The 20252-nt window shown below is 41.9% G+C and overlaps 1 protein-coding gene across 1 annotated transcript in view; it reads right to left on the bottom strand.

The window, feature by feature from the left end:
* The window catches only part of Mrpl48 (mitochondrial ribosomal protein L48), a 57845-nt gene that overhangs the window by 16830 nt on the left and 20763 nt on the right, over nucleotides 1-20252 (bottom strand). Inside the window, 3 exon segments of the mRNA XM_085841493.1 lie at nucleotides 3022-3107; nucleotides 9186-9223; nucleotides 12767-12819. Of these exon segments, the coding sequence (XP_085697619.1) occupies nucleotides 3022-3107; nucleotides 9186-9223; nucleotides 12767-12819 (177 nt within the window).

The following is a 20252-nucleotide window of genomic DNA, read 5'->3' as shown; positions in this document are numbered from 1 at the left end:
TACAGCACAGACAAAAGCTTAACTGAATATAATTCCAGATGCTAATTTCTATAAAAAACCTTTCGTGGTGTTTTTTGTGGCTGTTGTTTGGGAGGTTGTTGGGGATTCACTCAAGGCCTTGTGAATGCCGAACATATGCCTTACACTGAGCTACAACCTCCTTTTCCTGGTTTATGTAATCATATTGTACTTCGCCCCACCCCAACCCTGTATTCCTCCTCTCCTTTATTCCTACTGCTGAGTCCAGGACTTAATGAAAGCCCATGGGGAATTATTAGAGACATCTGAAAGGGATAAATATGAACAGAGCTGTGCTTTGGAAGCCTACTCTAGCGGCACAAGGACAGTCAGGCAAGAAAGGAAGGCAGGCTAGGAAAAAAGTGCCAGGGACGAAAGTGACTGTCCAATAAACCTCCACACTGCTGTGGCTAGCTTGGATTTACTGGGGTGACACAGGGGAGTGTGGCCCACCTTATGTTCCCATAGGATTATACTCCGGTCCTCCAAATGGACCGCAAAAGAAATTAACCACTTCTGTACAAGAATCAACATTTTTACCCTTTATTTCACAGGTACTCTGGAGGCAAGTTTTTGCCCACCCTTACCGGCAAAGAGCTGACAGAAGAGTAAAATCATGGATTCTCTTACAGTTATTAGAGACCTTAAGAGATTATTTACAGAGCCCCCAGAACAGCCCCAATAACCACACTTCATCTCAGATCGATATTTTATATTGTCCCTGCTTGGTGCCAGGTCCTAAGCTGGACACTGAGGACACAAAGAAAAGAGATACCTATACCTGTCCTCTACCTTTAGGTATCTTGTAATCTAGAAGAGAAGGAAGCCTTCAAAAGAGACAGTAAGTCCTAGGACACGGGAACACAAGGAACTGTGGCAGCTCACGGGAGAAAAAATAACTCCATGCAAGAAACCCAAGCAGGCTTCTCAGAGGATGATGCATTTCTGCCCCAGTTTAAAGGCTGACAAGAGCCAGGGGTAGTGGTGCATGGCTGGGATCCCAGCCCCCGGAAGCCTACTCAGGAGAATCGGAAGTTGAAAAAACAAAACAAAACAAAAAGGATGAAACCTTTTTTAAGTGAGGAAGGGAGCAAGCATAGGAAAAGCAAGAGCCACAATATAGGAAGTCAGGGGACCTGGGAGGCAAGAGAAGAAGCCATTAAAAAACTGTTTTCGCTGGGCACCTTTAATCCCAGAACTTGAGAGGCAGAAAATTTCTGAGTTCGAGGCCAGCCTGGTCTACAGACTGAGTTCCAGGACAGCCAGGACTACACAGAGAAACCCTGTCTCGAAAAAACAAAACCAAAACCAAACAAACAAACAAACAAACAAAAACAAAACAAAACTGTTTTCCTACCAATTTTAAATAGGCAAGGCATCAACGGGCATATTAAATAAAAGGCTTCTGTTCATTAGACATTACAAAGATTCATGATATCTGAATTGAAAAATTATTGAACTATTCTGAGCCAATGTTTTATAACCTTTATGGAAAGTCTGACAAATGCTATGGGGGCTGGGTATGCACGTAGTGATAGCACACTTGTCCACCACAAAGAAGGCCCTAGACTTGAGCCATACCACCAGGGGAATAATATAGACAAAAGCTATAAACTCAGCCGGCATGGTGTCTTGTGCTTATAATTCCATGTCTCATATAAATATCTTTTTAGATTAAAATTAATTTCAGCATCTATCCAACCTAAACAGATGGGGCTAATTTACCCAGAGTCTCAATGCTTAAAAGGGCAGAACCAACCCTGAACATGTATCCAGTGGGGAGCCTGCCTGACATAGGTCTCAAGTGTGAATGTTCTTCTTATGAAATTCTTTGATGGCAAGTTCAGCAGCTATGAGGTTCAAATATAGTGCTTTGTACTCTGCTTTAGAGAGAGAGGCAATGGTGGGTATACAGTAGTATGGGAGAATTAAAAGAAACCACAGAAGCGAAAGCTGTTGAAGATTTTCTAACTAAACCAACAAAATCTTCTCAATTGTAGTGCTTACAGGAAGCCATAGAATCAAGACTCAGAGCCAAAGTAAAGCCTCCTCACACGCAGGGAAATTTATTTTGTCTTTTTTTTTTCCCCAGGGCCTTGCTTTTGCTAGGCAAGCGCTCTACTCTGAGCTAAATCCCCAACCCCACGCAGGGAAATTTAATCATCCACAGAAGCTATCAAGCATTGGGGCCAGAGAAACAGGTGAAATGACTGAATGATGTTTCGTAGTGCTTCCCCGTTATCACACTCAAAGACCCAAGGGCTGCGTACATAGTTACATCTGTAAATACGCTAAAAACCAGTTATTTGGCTGAAAATATCAACCCATCCCCTACTTGCCACACACCATTCATTCAACTAACATTGACCTAAAATTTTATTTATTTTTTGTTTTTAATTGCATGTGCCTATGTGCATATGACTACAGATACCCATGGAGACCACAAACATTGTATCCCCCTGGAGCTGGAGTTACAGGCTGTTAGGAGCCATTTGATATGGGTTTGGGGAACCACACTTGGGCCCGCTGCAAGAGCAGTTCATACAGCAGCACTATGGTAGCACACACCTTTAATCCTAGCTCTTTAGAGGCAGAGGCAGGCAGGTCTCTGAGTTTGAGGAGAGCCTGGTCTATAAATCTAAGAACAGAACATACTTTTACCTATTGAGAAATCAATCTCTTCCACCCCTCAACTAATGTTCATTTATGATTTCTACTCTGAGGCCCATGCTGAACGAGTATTAAGAAGACCTTTGTCTTCAGAAGTGTCATAAGTAACACAAGCTGGGAAACTGGGGCTTTGGGATAATAATCTGGCCAGGGAGCAAGATCAGAGGCTGGCAGAACCACCTCAGTCTGTACGATTCCAAACTAAACAACCAGAGATGACCGAGGGCCAGCTCTATAGGCTTTACAGCTCTACTGTGACCCACTTGTGCACACACAATTGTCACATCTTTGTGACCCCTGACCTGCTCTTTTCACACAGGACTTGCCTCTTACCTCTTGCACTTTCACCAAGTGTCTGTATCTTCCGATGCCATGAGTGGGCTTTGTCTTGTAGTGCCGACTGGTCCACAGAATACCACCTAAGAGAAAGCAAGCCAAAGCCAAAGCCAGGCAGATGATTATATGTGTGAGGGTGGTTCTTGTGCTTCCCAGTTTCCCCTTTTGTGCTCTCCTTTTAGCCCTGAAATATCTTCAGCCCTGCCACTCATCCTTCTTTGGAAAATTCTTTTCTGAAAAACAGTGAATGGCAGCCAGGTAGACAAAGTACATTTTAATGAGGCTCTTATTTCATCTTGCTTCTTAACAAGCAATGTTATTTTGACATTTTTTTGTTTTTTGGATTGATTGGTTATTTTTGTTTTGTTGTTGTTGTTGTTTATTTATTTGTTTCTGAGGACCAGTGCAATGGCTCAGCAGGTAAGGGTGCTGCTACCAAGCCTGATGACCTGAGTCTCAACGGCTGGACCCACATGGTAGGAGAAAACCATCCTGCAAGCTGCCTCTTGTCCTCTATACGTGCACACACAGAGACCACAGATCCTCCATAAGCGCACACACACCACAGACGACAAATCATCCGTATGTACACACACAGAACAGACCATAAAGTAATAAAATGTTCTTTTTCGCAGAGCTGTGCTGGCACACATCTTTATTCCCAGCTCTTGGGAGGCAGATTTCTGAGATCGAGGCAAGCCTGGTCTACAGAGTGAGCTCACCACTTGCCCAATGTCTGAGCCCAGCTACCACAAATAAACAAAAAATGATGTGATTCATTTCTGTTTACAGCACAATAGTCAATATATATTTTAAGTAAACACCCCCGACCCAAAATCTAGGTATATATGCTGTTCCTAAGAAAAAGTGGAGGCTCTCCACACATGCACACTGCAGTGCACTTAAGAAAAAGTGGAGGTCTCCACACATGCACACTGCAGTGTACTTACAAGGATGACTTATCTTGCTTTCAGTACACACAGACATATACACAGCTTCAATACACACAGACATATACACATGTGTGTTTTGTTGGTTTCTCTACATTCTCTTTTAATTGTCATTGTTATCTTTATTCATAAATAAAAATAAAATGGCAGTGTAGTGGTTGGTATTAACTGTCATCTTGACAGGATTAGAACCACCAAAAGACAAGCTTCTGAGCATGTCTGTGAGGATTTTCTAGATTAGGTCTACAGAGGAGATAGGATCCACCCCAAATGTGGGTGGTACCATTCCATGGCCTGGGAGAGAGGGCTACACAACAGAGAGAGCTGGCTGAGCACCAGCATTCATTTCTCTGCTTACTACTGAGGAAAACATGGCCAGACAGATGCCTCTTATTCCTGCCACCATGTGCTCCCCATCACGACAGACTGGGTACCTTCCAACTGTGAAACAATCCACCCCTTCCTTAAGTTGCTTCCTGTCAGGTATCTGCCTGGATCCATGAAAATATTACCTAATACAGGTAACTCAGGAAATCTGGTGAAATGACCAAGTTATCCTACGTGTATGAGACAGAATTACCACTTACACTTGGGCCCATCTGACTGTGTAATTTATGCTGATAATCATGAAGTCAAAACACTTGAGTTTGTATGATAATATACTCAACATAATAAAAACATAATAACAGACTTCTGAGTTATTCCTCTAATAATAAACTTCTACTTGAAGTTTATTAGAGATATAAAATGGAAGATGAGTGCTGTAGTTGAACACACAGGACCTAACATGGGGTCCATGCAAGGCTGTGAGAGTGGCTGGAGCAAAGTGAGAGGACCCACTATAGACTTTACAGTGAGTTGGGGCGCCTGAAACCAACAAAACTGGTCCTTGTTAAGAGTTTGGATCTCATCATGATCAGAAACAAGCAAAAAAAATTATATGTATGCTATGTTTTTTTTTAAATTATTATTTTAATGTACACAAGTACACTGTAATTGTCTTCAGATACCAGAAGAGGGCATCAGATCCCATTACATATGGTTGTGAGCCACCATGTGGTTGCTGGGAATTGAACTCAAGACCTGTGGAAGAGCATCAGTGCTCTTAACCACTGAGCCATCTCTCCTATAGGCTAAGTTTTTTTTAAAAGGATTTTAAGTCAGGCAGTGGTGGCACATGCCTTTAATCCCAGCACTTGGGAGGCAGAGGCAGGTGGATTTCTGAGTTCGAGGCCAGCTTGGTCTACAGAGTGAGTTCCAGGACAGCCAGGGCTACACAGAGAAACCCTGTCTCGAAAAATAAAATAAAATAAAATAAAATAAAATAAAATAAAGGATTTTATTTATTTTATGTGGATCACATGCATGCAGTATCTGCAGAGGCCAGAAGAGGGCATCGTATTCCCCTGGAACTATGAGCCAATAATATGGGTGCTGGAAACTGAACTCAAGTCCTCTGCAAGAGCAGCAAGTGCTCTTAAGTTCTGATCCATTGCTCCACCCCCTGTCATGTTTTTAAAAGGTCGTTTTGTTGCTGTGTGGAGGGTGTGGGAGGAGTACAGACAAAGCATTAGGAGCCTGTAGGTGAGCATTAGTTTCCTGGTCTTTCTAGTCCCTCTCTTTACTCCACCCTCTTCAGCCATAGAACAGTCCTAAAAAGACATTTCTAGTCATTACACTTTTTATTAATTCAACCATTTATCTATTTCATACATGCAAATTTTGAAAGTGTTCACTACTGGCCAGACACTAAGTCAGCACTGAATGAGACAGAAAGGTTTTGCTGCGTTTTCCAATGTTTGGTGGCTTTTCACAACCCACAGATGAGGTTCCCTAACTAAGCATTTTAAGGACCTGTCTTTATAGCCTAGGCCCAGTTACTGTATCTCCTTTCCTATTCTGTAAGACCCACTTGCCAGTCTACAGAAGCCTTGTAGTGCTATGTACATCTTTGGTGCCTTGTACCCCTCATCTTGCATCCCTCTGCACCCCTAAACACACAGAATCAAGAATTCAGCTACAGAGTCAGTGCTCTCTCATACCTGCCTACACTGCAAAACAAAACATCATGTATAAATTAAAAACCCAGATGTCAATCACCATGTTTAAGTACACAGACAATCATCTATCAGTGACTTCAAAAAGCAGAAAGGAAACTGATCTTTGAGATGATGATACAGCCCAAGTTCAAGGGCTACAAATGCTTTCCTACAGTCTCTCATCTGTAGGAATTCCTTGGCAAGGAGACACTCTTAAATTCAGTTTGGGGCAATTCCTATAATTAGAGCTGCTGGTAATTAAAAAGCTGGCTCAAACTACTGTTAAATTAACCATTTCCCCCTTAAATGAAAGGTTTGGGTCAAATTGTCAGTAGTTAAGCTGTTTAATGAGCCAGTTGTTTTCATTGTAAAATGTGTAAATTTGAAAGCCTCTTATTCTCAGTAAACTCAACTGGCTTCTTTCCCCCTACTGGGTGTCATTAAAGCTGAATTTCCTGCCGTCTCAGTAACATCCCAGCCTCCTGGGAAGAAAGGCCACTTGTCACTGACAAACTGAAGATCATCCAGTTGCCACAGTTGTAAGATGTAAACCTTCTGACTACTTCTCTCCTTCCTGTGTCTGTGCCACCCACAACTGTCCTTCAGAATTTTGGTTTACTAACAGGGAACCAAGCCTGCCAATCTAGAAGAAGAGTACACAACTATGCCTTAGTTATTCCTCTTTAGAAGTTAGAAGAAGCATTTTCAGCAGAGCATGCAGGTAGAGAAAAGATGAAAGTGAACAGCAGTGGCCAAGAAGCTAATTACAGAATATTCTCGCCATTCAATACACCCGGGTCCCTCAAGGACAGAGAAAAAGCTAGCACCTGGCAAACAATATATGCTCCAAGTATATTTAAAAACAAACAAAAAAAAAAATGGCTCCCTAAATATTCTAACAAAGCTGTTTGCAATGATTTGTTCCTGGTAGCTGCCTACTTTGTTTTGTCAAAATATCTTTTTTGTCTTCCCTTCAATGTTTCCTTGACTTGAATATACCGGATTTTTTTCTACCTTTTGCATATGCTGTGCTCAAAGGGCACCAGATCTCATTATAGATGGTTATGAGCCACCATGTGGTTTCTGGAAATTGAACTCAAGACTTTGGAAGAACAGCCAGTGCTCTTAGCCTAGCTGTCTCTCCAGTCCCCTAGTCTCAAACTTCTTATCAATAATGTTGGGCCACAGAGATCCAATGGTGAGTTATAGTACTGAACTCAGGCCCTCTGCAAGAGAAGTATACATTCTATTTTTTTTTTAACTTCACTTTAGATCCTGTTCATTGCCCTCTTCCTGGTCACCCCCTCCCACAACCCTTCCCCCATTCTATTTTTTTTTGGGGGGGGGGTTGGTTTTTTTGAGACAGGGTTTCTCTGTGTAGCCCTGGCTGTCCTGGAACTCACTCTGTAGACCAGGCTGGCCTCGAACTCAGAAATCTGCCTGCCTCTGCCTCCCAAGTGCTGGGATTAAAGGCTTGCACCACCACCGCCCAGCCCCTTCCCCCATTTTTAACCATTTCTCTAGCCCCAAGACATAATGGTATTGGTGCAATAGCTCTATCAATAAAGTGTTTGTCTTGTCGGTTTGAGGACCTCAGTTCAGGTACCCAGTGTTCACATAAAAATTAAGCAGTGCAGCACACCCCAGTAATCTCCTCACTATGGAGGGGTGGGTAGAGACAGGAGGATCCCTGAGACTTGCTAATTTGAAATTAGGTCAAATGAGAGACACTGTCTCAAAAGTGCATACACATTGAGGAAAATAGTGAATGTCAACTTACAGCATGCACCACACACATACACAGAGCTGGTATTTAGAGATACCTAGCTTTGGAGTCCAGTGTTAAAGCAGTGCCTGTCCAGTCCTGCAATCATTAGAATGCAACCATTCCAAAGATTACCACATTTAAAGCCTCTTACATACGATCTTGCACACTCTGAGTCCATATTTGTTCCTTTCCTTATTCTCTTATCTCTGGTGCTTGTTAGTTACGTGACAAACAGCCATTGGGAGCACCAACATCTTTGCATTCACAGATAGCACTAGGGAAACCAGGAATGTTAAACATGAAGGATTGTCTCTACAAAGGGAAAGCTTTTTTGTTTTCTGCCCAGAGGCTGGGAATGGAGATGGTTAGTAGCCTAGGCAACCCATGTGCTATCTGTAATGGCTAGGCCATACCAAGCTCCCACAAACACGAGGTACTGATAGCTCAGATGACCTCTGTGCTACCTGTATGACCAAGACCACACCAGGTCCTCCCCTAGGCCTTTAAGATAACATAGATACCCCATCTTTAGAACCCATCTTCACAGAAGTGACATGGGCTTTGAGAAGAGTTTTGATGTAATAATGCCGCCTGTGCACACAGGATTGTTATTATACCAGAATCCCCACCCCCCCAAATTGTACTGTAAATAAATATACCTAAAAGCAGCTGCCCAGTGTCAGACCCTAGAAGTGTGAAACAACCCCATCGACTGAGTCCCGTTTAGCCAGATTTCCCTTGCCTCACACAGATCATGACTCTGCTAGCCCTGACGGTCGTAGAGACACCAACAAACAGCTGTGAATTTTGTTATGGTAGATAATGAAAACTTGTCAAGTAACTGAGTTAACATTAACTAAAAGCAATTGAGTTAACGAGATTGAATGGAGTGTGAATTTGAAAAACAGGTTTGAGGCAGTAGTGTTATAATAACCAGACAAGCTAGCTATTTTTCAACTGTTTATGTTTTATCTCATTAAATTTTCAAATACCTCATTACAATTTACAGTAATCCTTGTTTTTTAATTGAGGAAACTAAGCTTCAGAGAGGTCGTCAAAGGTCATGGAATAAGTATCAGCCTGGAGCATGCCTTTAATCCTAGCAATGTAACCGGAGGCAGAAGGATCTCTGATTTTAAGTCTAACCTAACACATAAGACTCTGTCTCAAAATAATATGCAAGTAATTAATCACCAAAGAAGGCAATGACAGAGTTTAAATACAAACTCGATACACGGCTCTTGTCCTAACCACTTCATGTTCTTATCTACAGTTCCAGCTTATGTAAGGATCAGGCCTCTGCCACCCTCCTAAAAGACTGAGTCAGCATTTTAGACAAAATCATTATAGAGAGCTAGAGGGTCATTTAGAGAAAGTAGACCATTCCAAGAAGTAATTACTTACCTGCAGAAAAAATGGGATTCTCGCCCAAACTTCTGAATCTAAAAAGAAAGAGGAAAATATGTTGACTATAATTAATATATACATTTATTTGCAAAATTCCTATAGCCTTTATGTTCTAAAGTAGGATATAGTAACAGTAGATACTTCTTCACTCTCTGCTTCCACAAACATTATTAAGCACCTACTACATACCAGATAAAGTGGTCCTGAGGATGCAAACTAAGTGCAGTATCTCTTATGAGGTCTGGATGGGAATGGGAACTGTGAACAATGATAGCCACGAGACAGCACTGATGCAGAACAGAAGCATGTACAAGAGTCAAAGGAGATGCGGTCTCTTCAAGCAGGGAGCTAGAAATAGGGAAAGAAAACTATTTAAACTGAGTCTAAAACTACGGGATGGAGAGATGCCTCAGAGGTTAAGAACACTTGTGGCTCTCACAAAGGATTCAGGTTCAGTTATTAGCACCCATATAGCAGCTCCTGTCTGTAATTCCAGTTGCAGGAAATCCCATTCCCTTCTCTGGCCTCCCTGGACAAGAGGCATGCTCGTGGTACACACATATATATGCAGGCACACTATGCATACATGTAAATTTTTTAAAAAGTTCTTTCTCTTCCAGTCCCAGGTGCTTTGGGAGCAAAGGTTACTGTGCAGGCCTGGTCTGGTCTAAAACCACACCAGTCACAACCAATCTCAAAGATGGCACAGAAATGGCATCAAGAAACCCAGTCTTAAAGATATGATTCTTTTAAGGAGGCTCCTGAGGAACACGTGCTTTGCCAAGAAGTACACAGCAAAAAAGGCCCGAAGAAGATGCAGGAAGGCAATGCAGAGGCAATGAGTACACGTGCAGAGGCCCTTGAAGCCCTGGCGGTTAAGCCCATGATGCTGAAGGGCCATACCTCCAACTGAGGCCCAGGCTTCAGCTCCAGTTCAGGCTCCCAAAGGTGTCCAGGCTCTTTTAAGGGCCCCAGAGGAAAAAACAGAAAGGCTTCTATCTGCCAATGTGAAGACAGATGGACTGCTCTGACACACCTACACATTATTGCAGATGGTCAGTGCCCCATGCTGTTTTTACAAATAAACTTGAGGCAAAGGCTGTTTATAAATAGACAGACAGACAGACAAATAAATGTGGCTATAAGTGGGAGGTGTAGCCAGAAGGGTTGCCTAGCATGTCCAAAGTTTTGGGTTTGAGCCTCTAATACTGCAAGAACCAAGAAAAGGAGGAGAGGAGCCACCAGGAGAGGAAGGGACCTGATCTCAATCACTTAGCACTACAGGAACTCAGCAGAGGTATGAACAGGTGTTTGGAAAACAGCAAGCAAGAGGCTGTGAGTAGAACTTTAGTAGGAGAGAAGAGGACAGGGAGAAAAAAAATTTTTTTTTAAAGATTTATTTATTATTATATGTAAGTACACTGTAGCTGTCTTCAGACACTCCAGAAGAGGGAGTCAGATCTCGTTACAGATGGTTATGAGCCACCATGTGGTTGCTGGGATTTGAACTCTGGACCTTTGGAAGAGCAGTCGAGTGCTCTCACCCACTGAGCCATCTCTCCAGCCCTGACAGGGAGAAAAATTAAGGTGATTTGGAGCCAGGTCTGAAACTCCCATAAACTATACTGTTTGTTTTTACCTGTGCAGGCAAAGGAAGATTTTAAGTACAGGAGTGAAATGATCAAGCCTGTGTTTTATTTGTTTTTTTTTTTTTTTTTTTTTTTTTTTTTTTTTGGTTTTTCGAGACAGGGTTTCTCTGTGTAGCCCTGGCTGTCCTGGAACTCACTTTGTAGACCAGGCTGGCCTCGAACTCAGAAATCCGCCTGCCTCTGCCTCCCGAGTGCTGGGATTAAAGGCGTGCGCCACCACGCCCGGCAAGCCTGTGTTTTAAAAACTCAGCAATAAGAGATGAAATGGGAAGAGGAGAGACTGAAACAGAACTGTGAGGCAGACACTGAGCCTGCAGTACTGGCATAGGCTCTAGGAGGGTGGAAGACAAGGGCAGCCAGAGCTGGGCTGCACAGAAGCAGGAGAGCAGGAGGATCAGACGGCTCTAGCCCAGCTGACTAGGGAACTGCAGCGTTCTCATTTCTGCCTTCTGAGAAGCTTTGAAACTAAACTGTGGTACAGACTTTAGGAAAGCCAATCTGTGATAGAATGCTGACCAAACCATTTCTAATTGTGACATTAGGCAAGATGTTTGATGTCATTGTAACTTAGTTATTTCATCTCTAAAATGCAGGCAATAGTAGGTCATCTCCTGGGACTGAAATGCTAGCTTAATCTGAGTCAGTTTCCTGTTCTGTAAAATGATGGCATTTGTAGTCATTCTATAATATTTTGTGAAGGCTAGAGTTAAGATGTAAAGTGACTTGGTATCATTGCAGGTGTTTATCAAATAGTAGATAGATAATGATTGAAATACATTGAAATGGAAAGAGAATATAAAGAGAAAGGCTTCAATAAATGTGAGTCAATAAAACAAAACAAAACAAAAAACCCCACCTAGGTTTGAAACCTAATTCTAAAATTACATACTCTATATCATTTTAAAGCAATTGATCTCTCTCTCTCTCTCTCCCTTTTTTAATGTGCATTGTGTTTTGCCTGCATGTTTGTCTGTGTGAGCCTGTCAGTTCCCTTGGAACTGGAGTTATAGACAGTGTGAGCTGTCATGTGGGTACTGAGAATTGAACCCAGGTCTTCTGGAAGAGCAGCCAGTGGTCTTAACTGCTGAGCCATCTCTCTATCCCCAGATTTCACTCTCTTTAGATGTCAGTTATTAAGTGTTGTAGGCCATGATATGGATTATAGAATTCATTTTGAGTAAGATGGTACAATTGTCTTCATTACAACTTTCCTGAATTTAGAACTACTTAGGATACTCCTCTGATATCTCTATCAAGGTGTTCCCAGAGAAGTTTAAAGACTAGGAAAGACTGACCTTGAATGTGGGTGGCACTTCCCCAGGTTGAATAAAAAGAAACAAGGCAAAGCAAGGCTAGGACCAGCTTTCATCTCTGCACTCTGACTGTGCTTACAGTATGAATCCTGTTCCTGAGGCCATACCTTCTCCACCATGACGGCCTGCACACTCAAACTGTAAGCCAACCTTATCTGATAATAACACCAAGACTGTAGTTAATATAGTAGCTTACCATTTGAGAAATCTGAGTAGAGTAACAGTGTAATTGAATACATTTTGAAAGAATCACTCCACTTTCAGTATGAAGGAAGAAACAGTAAACATGGAAAGAAGATGAGGAGCAGATTCCCCAGGGCTTAGCAAAACAGAAGGCACAAGGTAAGAAATGCTGTGGCTCTGTATATGTAACAGTGGAGCCAACAGTCTGTTGGTAACTGTGGAACAAGAAACATAACAGTATCAAGGGTAACTGCAAGGTTCTGAGCAACAGGATGAACAGAAGAACTGCCTTCTTCTGAGGATGGTGAAAGAGCAATGTGGCAGGAACTAAAATCTGAGATACTTTGTAGACACACAGCGGCCATAAAGAAAGCTAAATCATCACGTCAGCTATGCACTTACTGTTAGCTGTGCTTGTCACTAAAATCCTTACCTTAGGAGGGAAAAGCCTTGCTTAGAAACAGTATTGGTCCACACGCCCAGCACCTGCAAGAAAACAATCAGGTGAGGACCCTCACCCTTCAGAATGCCAAGCACCCCTGTGGCTGGACTTAGCTACTTTGTCAGCTCTTCTTTTTCCCTCCCGTTATTCCCCTGGTTTCGCCCCTTATCACCAGATAGGAGAGAAAGGATTGGGGGGGGGAGGGATCCTTGAAATCTAATTTCTTTGATTCTTCTTTGCTTGTAGCTGGTCTTGCAACTTTGTGGCTCTTCTTTTTCCCACCCTTTATCTCCACCACCAGCTTTACTCTCCAATCACTAGATAGGAGATGAAGAAGGATAGAGAGGAGAGAGATGGAGATCTGTGAATCTAATATCTTTCTTCTTGTTTCTTCTTTGAGCATGACTTCTAACAAACTGCAAACAACCCCACACACACCCCTTACACACCCACACAACCACCCACCTCATCTATTGCAGTTCTAGCATTTATATACCCTCTGAAAAGTTCCCAGAATTCCAAACATCACACAACTGCAGAAACTATCTGCAGCTGGCAAACCCACACCCTTGCTAGGGCATGAGGCAAATCATAGTCAGCTGCTTCAAAGCAGCCCCATTCTTATAATATTTCTGTGTTTTTTAAAGAAACCAGAATTCTCACTACACCTTCATCTTGAGAGAGAAACCCACAGTATACAAACCAAAAAGTACCAAAAGTACCAAAGTGTTCTTAGCTAGCAAACAACTAACACGCAAGCAAACCAAGGTCCTTTTCTCTTACTCTGCCTACTACAGAAAACGCTTACAAAGAAAAGAACCCCTCTCCTGCAATTTTCCATCCTGCTTCCCTTTTCCAACTTGATATATATTTTTCTTAACAGGGGCTTTCTTAAATGTTCTTTAATTCTCACACATTGCAAGATAATTTTTAGCAACTAAAGGTCAGAGAGGTCTTATTTCTAAAAAGATACAGTTAATAAGAGACTAAGAAGACTGTGTCACTCTGAGAAGGCTGTGCCTCTCTTACAGCTCTGACTCTCTCAATAGCAACAGTAACAATCATATTAGCACAGGTGAGAAAGGACACTAATGAGGAGGAGGCAGCTGGAGTCTTCACCTCACTCTTGCCCTGCTAGGGCCCATCCGGGAAAACCATTGTCCTGTCTTACTGAGGAAGAATGTGGTATATGGAAGTTCTTTTTATAAACTAGGTAACAGATTCTAAATGTCTGTCCTTCAGATCCTATAACACACACAGAAATTTCTGATCATCATGAGAAACAATTTCAATTCTTTTGACGTGTATATGTAAAAAGCTTATTATGCAAAAACATGAAATATCTGAGAAGCTGTGCCAGTCAAAGGATATATGTCCTAGCCTAAGAATATATGATTACTAAATGGAATGTAATATTCAGATGGATCCTGGAACAGAAAAAGAAATTAGATAAAACAAAAGAAACCTTAATAAAGTATGGGCTTTTGTTAATAATAGTACATCAATAGGGGTTTATTAATCATGCAAATTGCTAGTCTAATTTCCCCATGTATTTATTTATTTAAGGTAGGAGAGTATATGTGGAGGTCAGAGGACAATCTGAATAAACTGGTTCTCTATCTGAGGGCAACTTAAGGAAATTGGCTCTCTATTTCTACCACACGGGTCCCAAAAATCACTCAGATTGTCAGGCTTGGTGGCAAGCACCTTTACCTGCTGAGCCATCTCACTGACATATTAACTAAAATGTTAATAATAGAGAACAGAAAAAGTGAACTCTCTGTGCTATTGACACTTTCTGTAACTCTAAAGCTATTCCAATACAGTGATTTATTTATTTATTTACTTACATACTTTCTTATTTCTTGTTATGTTGCTAGAAAACAAATCTAGGTCCTTGTGCACCATGCCTGCCAGCCCACAAAGTTTCTTTATAAAAAGCTTTCTAACTGTCAAATACTGTGTTGCATATTAAAAGGAATATAAAAACAAAATGTAACAAGCATGATGAACTTTAAAAGCATTCTATTATGTGGAACGCAAGCCAGTCACAAAGGATCAAATACTGTATGATTGGTCCCCTTTCTATGAAATATTCAGAATGAGCAGGGGGTGGCGCTGGTGGCGCACGCCTTTATTCCCAGCACTTGGGAGGCAGAGGCAGGTGGATTTCTGAGTTCGAGGCCAGCCTGGTCTACAGAGCAATTATAGGACAGCCAGGGCTACACAAAGGAATCCTGTTTCAAAAAAACAAAAGAAAAAACAAAAACAAAAACCCGAAGGAAACATACAGAGTGGATGAGTCTGTAGGGAAAGGAAGTGGGTTAACTGTTACTGGAGTGGGGTGGGATGGAGATGACAGATAAGGAGTATAGGTTTGTTCCAGGTCTGAAAGAATGGTAAGCTTGCATTAAACAACTAAAAGAAACCACTGGCATTATATGATGAAGTAAACATATGTTATTAACAGCAAGTATGCCTGGCAGGCATCCTGGGAAAAGGCTGGAAAAAGTCCTGAACTTGTGCAGGTTACAGACTTCCCTAAAGAGTTGTTCAAGATCTGGATCCACCTCCCGAGACAAGTGCTCAAAAGGCCCTGATACACAGAAGGCTTCCTTACTACCTCAGGAGAGCCACTGAAACCCTTCACAGCATCCAGTGACCTCTAGGCTGGGTGAGTCTCTTGGGTACAATAAGCACAACCAAGTTTTGTTTGGGGAAAAATTTAGAAAGAAATTAATAAATGGTCATTCTTGCAGTCATCTATCAATCATCCATACTTATTTCACCGAATGCCTGTCCTGTGTCTAAGTCACAATGCAGGACATTACTAACCCTGTTTTATAGTGTAGAAAACCGAAACTAAATCTACCTAAAGTCACAGAGTAACTCCCCAAAGCTAGCATAGGATTTGGGGGTTTCTATGGCTCTAAAGTCCATAATTTCTCTACTTTCTCCACTTCCTGCCCCAAATGAAGAAATGGTACTTAACAGCACGTAGCCAGAGGGAGCTGAGGAGGGTACACAAGGTAAAAGTGCTTCTGTGCCATGTGCACACCTATACTCATACACTAATAAAGAAAGAAATTCTTGAAAATTGCAGGGGAAGAACATAGATTAGGGGCTGGTGAGATGGCTCTGCGGGTAAGAGCACTGACTGCTCTTCAGAAGGTCCTGAGTTCAATTCCCAGCAACCACATGGCAGCTCACAACTACCCATAGTAAGATCTGACGCCCTCTTCTGGTGCGTCTGAAGTCAGCTACTGTGCACTTGTGTATAAAAATAAATAAACCTTTGGGCTGAAGCGAGTGAGCTGGGTTGACCAGAGCAAGCAGAGGTCCTAAAAAATTCAATTCCCAACACCCACATGAAGTCTCACAACCATCTGCACAGCTACAGTATATATATTCACATACATAAAATAAAATTAAAATTAAAAAAACATAGATTAAAAAGGATGCGAAGAGAAAGGACAGAGGGGAAAGGTGTGGTTACAGTACAATTACATCCCACTCTATCATCAAAGGCTGTGAGAGGCTGGGGAGAGCACTTGTTGCTCTTGCAGAGAACCCAGATTTGATTCCCAGCACCCATGTACTGGTGCCCTCTCTGACCTTAATGGGTAGCCAAGCACACATGTGGTGCACATAAAGAAATGAAGACAAAACATTCATACATAAAATTAAAAATAAATAAGTTAATTTTAAGGGTTTTTTTAACTGTATAAAGTGTGTAGAAAATTTGCTTACCCTAGTACTGGCCAGAGTAGGGAACTAAGAGCCTTTGGAGAGCTCAAGTTGGCTCCCCTGTCACTGGCCACATACCTCAAAGATAATGCAAAGCTCCCTCATAGCCAAAGTGTCACTCACATGACAAACAGAATAGAGATCAGAGTGAACAGAACACATTTCAAATGAGTCACTGCAAATAGAGGAGGCATTGGGTAAAAAGAAAGATCTAGATGAGACTGCTTTCTCTTTATTTAATTGTTCAGAATCCTGAGTCTATACAAAAGCTAAGGATTTAATTATCTAAAAGTCAGACTTAAATAGTTGACACCTTTCTGGAAGACATTCAAATTGTGATGTGAACTCCTCAGCTCTGGGAAATGTGCTTTCTTTTCCCTGCAATGCCTGGCATTATTTATCAGAACAAAAGTAATCTATTTTGAGACTGAATCCACAAATACCCCCACCCCCTCTATTCCCTGCCCAGCACAATCAGCAGATGAACAGCTCTGGCTCTGCAAACAGAAGAGGAAGGCAATAGCATCACTGAATGAATGAATCAGGACACAGCTGCGGCAGTGGGTTACAAAAATACTTGTCCCATGAGCTCTGGAACCAGCAACCAAGGAAGAAGTGCATAGTTACCAAAGAAAACAGTCACAGGGAAAAATCCATTACAGAGTGTGAGATGCCTTCAAATGAGAGAGTCTGGGTTGCATTGGCCAGCAGTGGCCCTGACCCAAGGTGAGCAAAAGAGAGCTGGTTTAGGTCTGTTTTAGCTTCTTAAGACATGGTCCCTCTACATAGCCCTGGGTGTCCTGGAACTCACTCTGTAGACCAGGCTGGCCTTGAACTCACAGAAATCCACCTGCCTCTGCCTCTCAAATGCTGGTATTAAAGGTGGGAACGGTTATGAGGATTTAAGAATAGGCTTGTTCACTACTACTAAAGGGCCACTGACTGTTTCTTCTGTGCCTAGCACTCCACGCCGTCTTATCTTTACTCCACCTCATTGATAAGAGTCCCTATTAGGACACCTGCCCCAGGCTGGTGAGATGATGAATTAGGTGAAGATAATTGCAGCTGAGCCTGACAATATACGTTCAACCTCTAGGACCTACGTGGCAGGAGAGAGCTGATTACTGCAACTTGCTCTCTGATCGCCACGTGTGTGCCATGGTATGCAATGCCCACACACACACACACACACACACACACACACACATACACAAATAATATTTTGGGTTTTTTTTTTTAGAATAACTACCTCTATTTTATGGAATAAAAAAATAGGTTTACATCAACTAACTAATGTTATAGGTTTAGCAACAGGTGAAAACCCAAGTCTGACCATGTCCAATGTTCATGTTTTCCATCCTGCCATGACTACCCGTCAAAACTTAGGGCAGGCTGGCTTCGAGAAGTTAATGGAGCTGAGCAGTGGTGGCCCTCACCTTTAATCCAGCACTTGGGAAGCAGAAGCAGGTGGATCTCTGGGAGTTCCTCGCCAGCCTGACCTGTGTAGAGCAGTGGTTCTTAACCTTCCTAATACTGTGACGCTTTTGTGCAGTGCCACATGTGGTAGTGAACACCAACCATAAAATTATTTTTGTTGCTACTTCATAACTGTAATTGTGCTGTTATGAATCATAATGTAAGTATTTTTGGAAAGAGACGTTTATCAAAGGGGTCACAACCCACAGACTCAGAGTTGTAGGCTAGCCAGTGCTACATAGTGAGATTTTTGTCTCAAAAAGGAAAAGTCTACTATTGACAGCTAACAAGTGATCCCACAATTATTTCCTCTAGCAAACCCTCTTGATGCAAAGCAAGTTCTAGTATTACAGGGTGGCTCTTAGGCTCTTTCCTGGGCTAAAATGATACCCTGAGACATGGATTCCAGTTCTCTTTTCTTTTCTTTTCTGTTTTACATTTTTTTTTTTTTTTTTTTTTTTTTTTTTGGTTTTTCGAGACAGGGTTTCTCTGTGTAGCCCTGGCTGTCCTGGAACTCACTCTGTAGACCAGGCTGGCCTCGAACTCAGAAATCCGCCTGCCTCTGCCTCCCGAGTGCTGGGATTAAAGGCGTGAGCCACCAACGCCCGGCTCTGTTTTACATTTATTTATTTATTATTTTTATTGATGTGTGTGCCAAATGAATGCACTTCCCATGAAGGCCAGAAGAGAGCTTGGGGTGCTAACCTGGAGCTGAAGTTACATACAGCTGCTAACCTGCAGCTAGAAGAGTTGCAAGTGTTCCTAACCACTGCACCACCTTTCATGAAAGATCCCTGAGAAAATCAGCCCTTGCTTAGATCCATGCATCAGAAAGTTCACACTGAACTGGATGAAATGACAAATACCTGAAGACTGAGCTACTTGAGGGACAGCAGTAGGAGAATCACTAGAACTTACAAGTTCAAGGTCAGCCTTCAAAAAAAGTGAAATACTATCTCAATGAAAGGAAACGAAGTAGTCAAATTCAAAAGAGAAGGAAGAGGTGAAGAGGCACCAAAGTGAATCCCAGAAGCTTCACGTTCTCCTCACTGTCCTCCGCCGGTCCTAGAGCTAACGCCTCAAGTATTTGAATACAAAAATCAATGCTTTCAAGTCTTTTTTCTAAGTTCTCATAAAAGTTGATTTTGTTTCTAGTGTTTCCTTTGGCAGCATTCTTCTACTATGACTGTATCGACCCTCAAAATCTATCTTCATGAAGGTCATTAGGAACACAGATTTTATAACTACTGACATTTGAATTTCCACATCTATTCTGCCAGCTAGGACTGCTTAATAATAATATGTGAAGGGCAAATAAAACTAAACAAATGACTACAAAATACCAACATTCTTATTAGCACCATCCTTCATCCCTTACAAAACACCCACTCCTATTTGCAGTATCCTCTATTGTACTTTTGGGCTTGTTTTTCTTTTTCTTTTACTTTTTGAGGTCAGGTTTCAAGTAGCTTAGGTTGATTGGCTTCAAACTAAATCTATAATCACAGCTGTCCTTGAACTCCTGATCCTCCTACCTCTGCCTCCCAACTTCTATGATTAAAGACACTACCCCAATGCCTGGCTTTGTTAGATGATGGCCTTAGTGCCAGGTTTCCATGGATTCTTCTGCACTATTGCAAATTATATTCCTTGCATACTGATCCTCTCTTCCTTCCTTGGAAAGAAGATAAATAGAACCAGAGAATAGAATGGAATGTTGAAGTTTATATTGCTATTATCTTTGCAGCAGACCTGTTATCACAAATTGGCTAAAGAGAACTAGTGGGTCCCTTCATGAAGGATGGGATAAGAAACTCAAATTTAGAGACATTCAAGGGTAGTCCCACATCCATCAATGGCAATGACCATATTGATTTATACGTACATTATGGCGATAAAGTCTCTATAATTAATGCCTGGAATAAAACCCCAATACGAAGAGAACTGGAACACCAACAACCTAAGCAACATGACACAAGTGGAAAAGCCCAACTGAGATCTGGTAACTTTGTTAAGGGAAGAGAAAAACAAGGACCAGATTTAAGAATGGTAGTGTGGCTTGGGGTAGTGATGTGTACTTGTTATCCAAGCACTGGGGGGAACTGATGCAGGAGACTGTGTCATGAGCAGTCTGGGCTACATGATGAGACCTCGTCTCATAAAAGGAAAGAAGGCTCATCTGGTTCTGCAATAGTCTCTTAAATAATATTTTGGAAGCCAAGAGTAGCAAAACGAAATGGTTGCTTCGCCCGGT

This window comes from Mus caroli, unplaced genomic scaffold, assembly GCF_978045245.1.
Source record: "Mus caroli unplaced genomic scaffold, Mus_caroli_1 scaffold_8, whole genome shotgun sequence".
NCBI lineage: Eukaryota > Metazoa > Chordata > Mammalia > Rodentia > Muridae > Mus > Mus caroli.
This window is presented reverse-complemented; position numbering and strand designations above follow the sequence as displayed.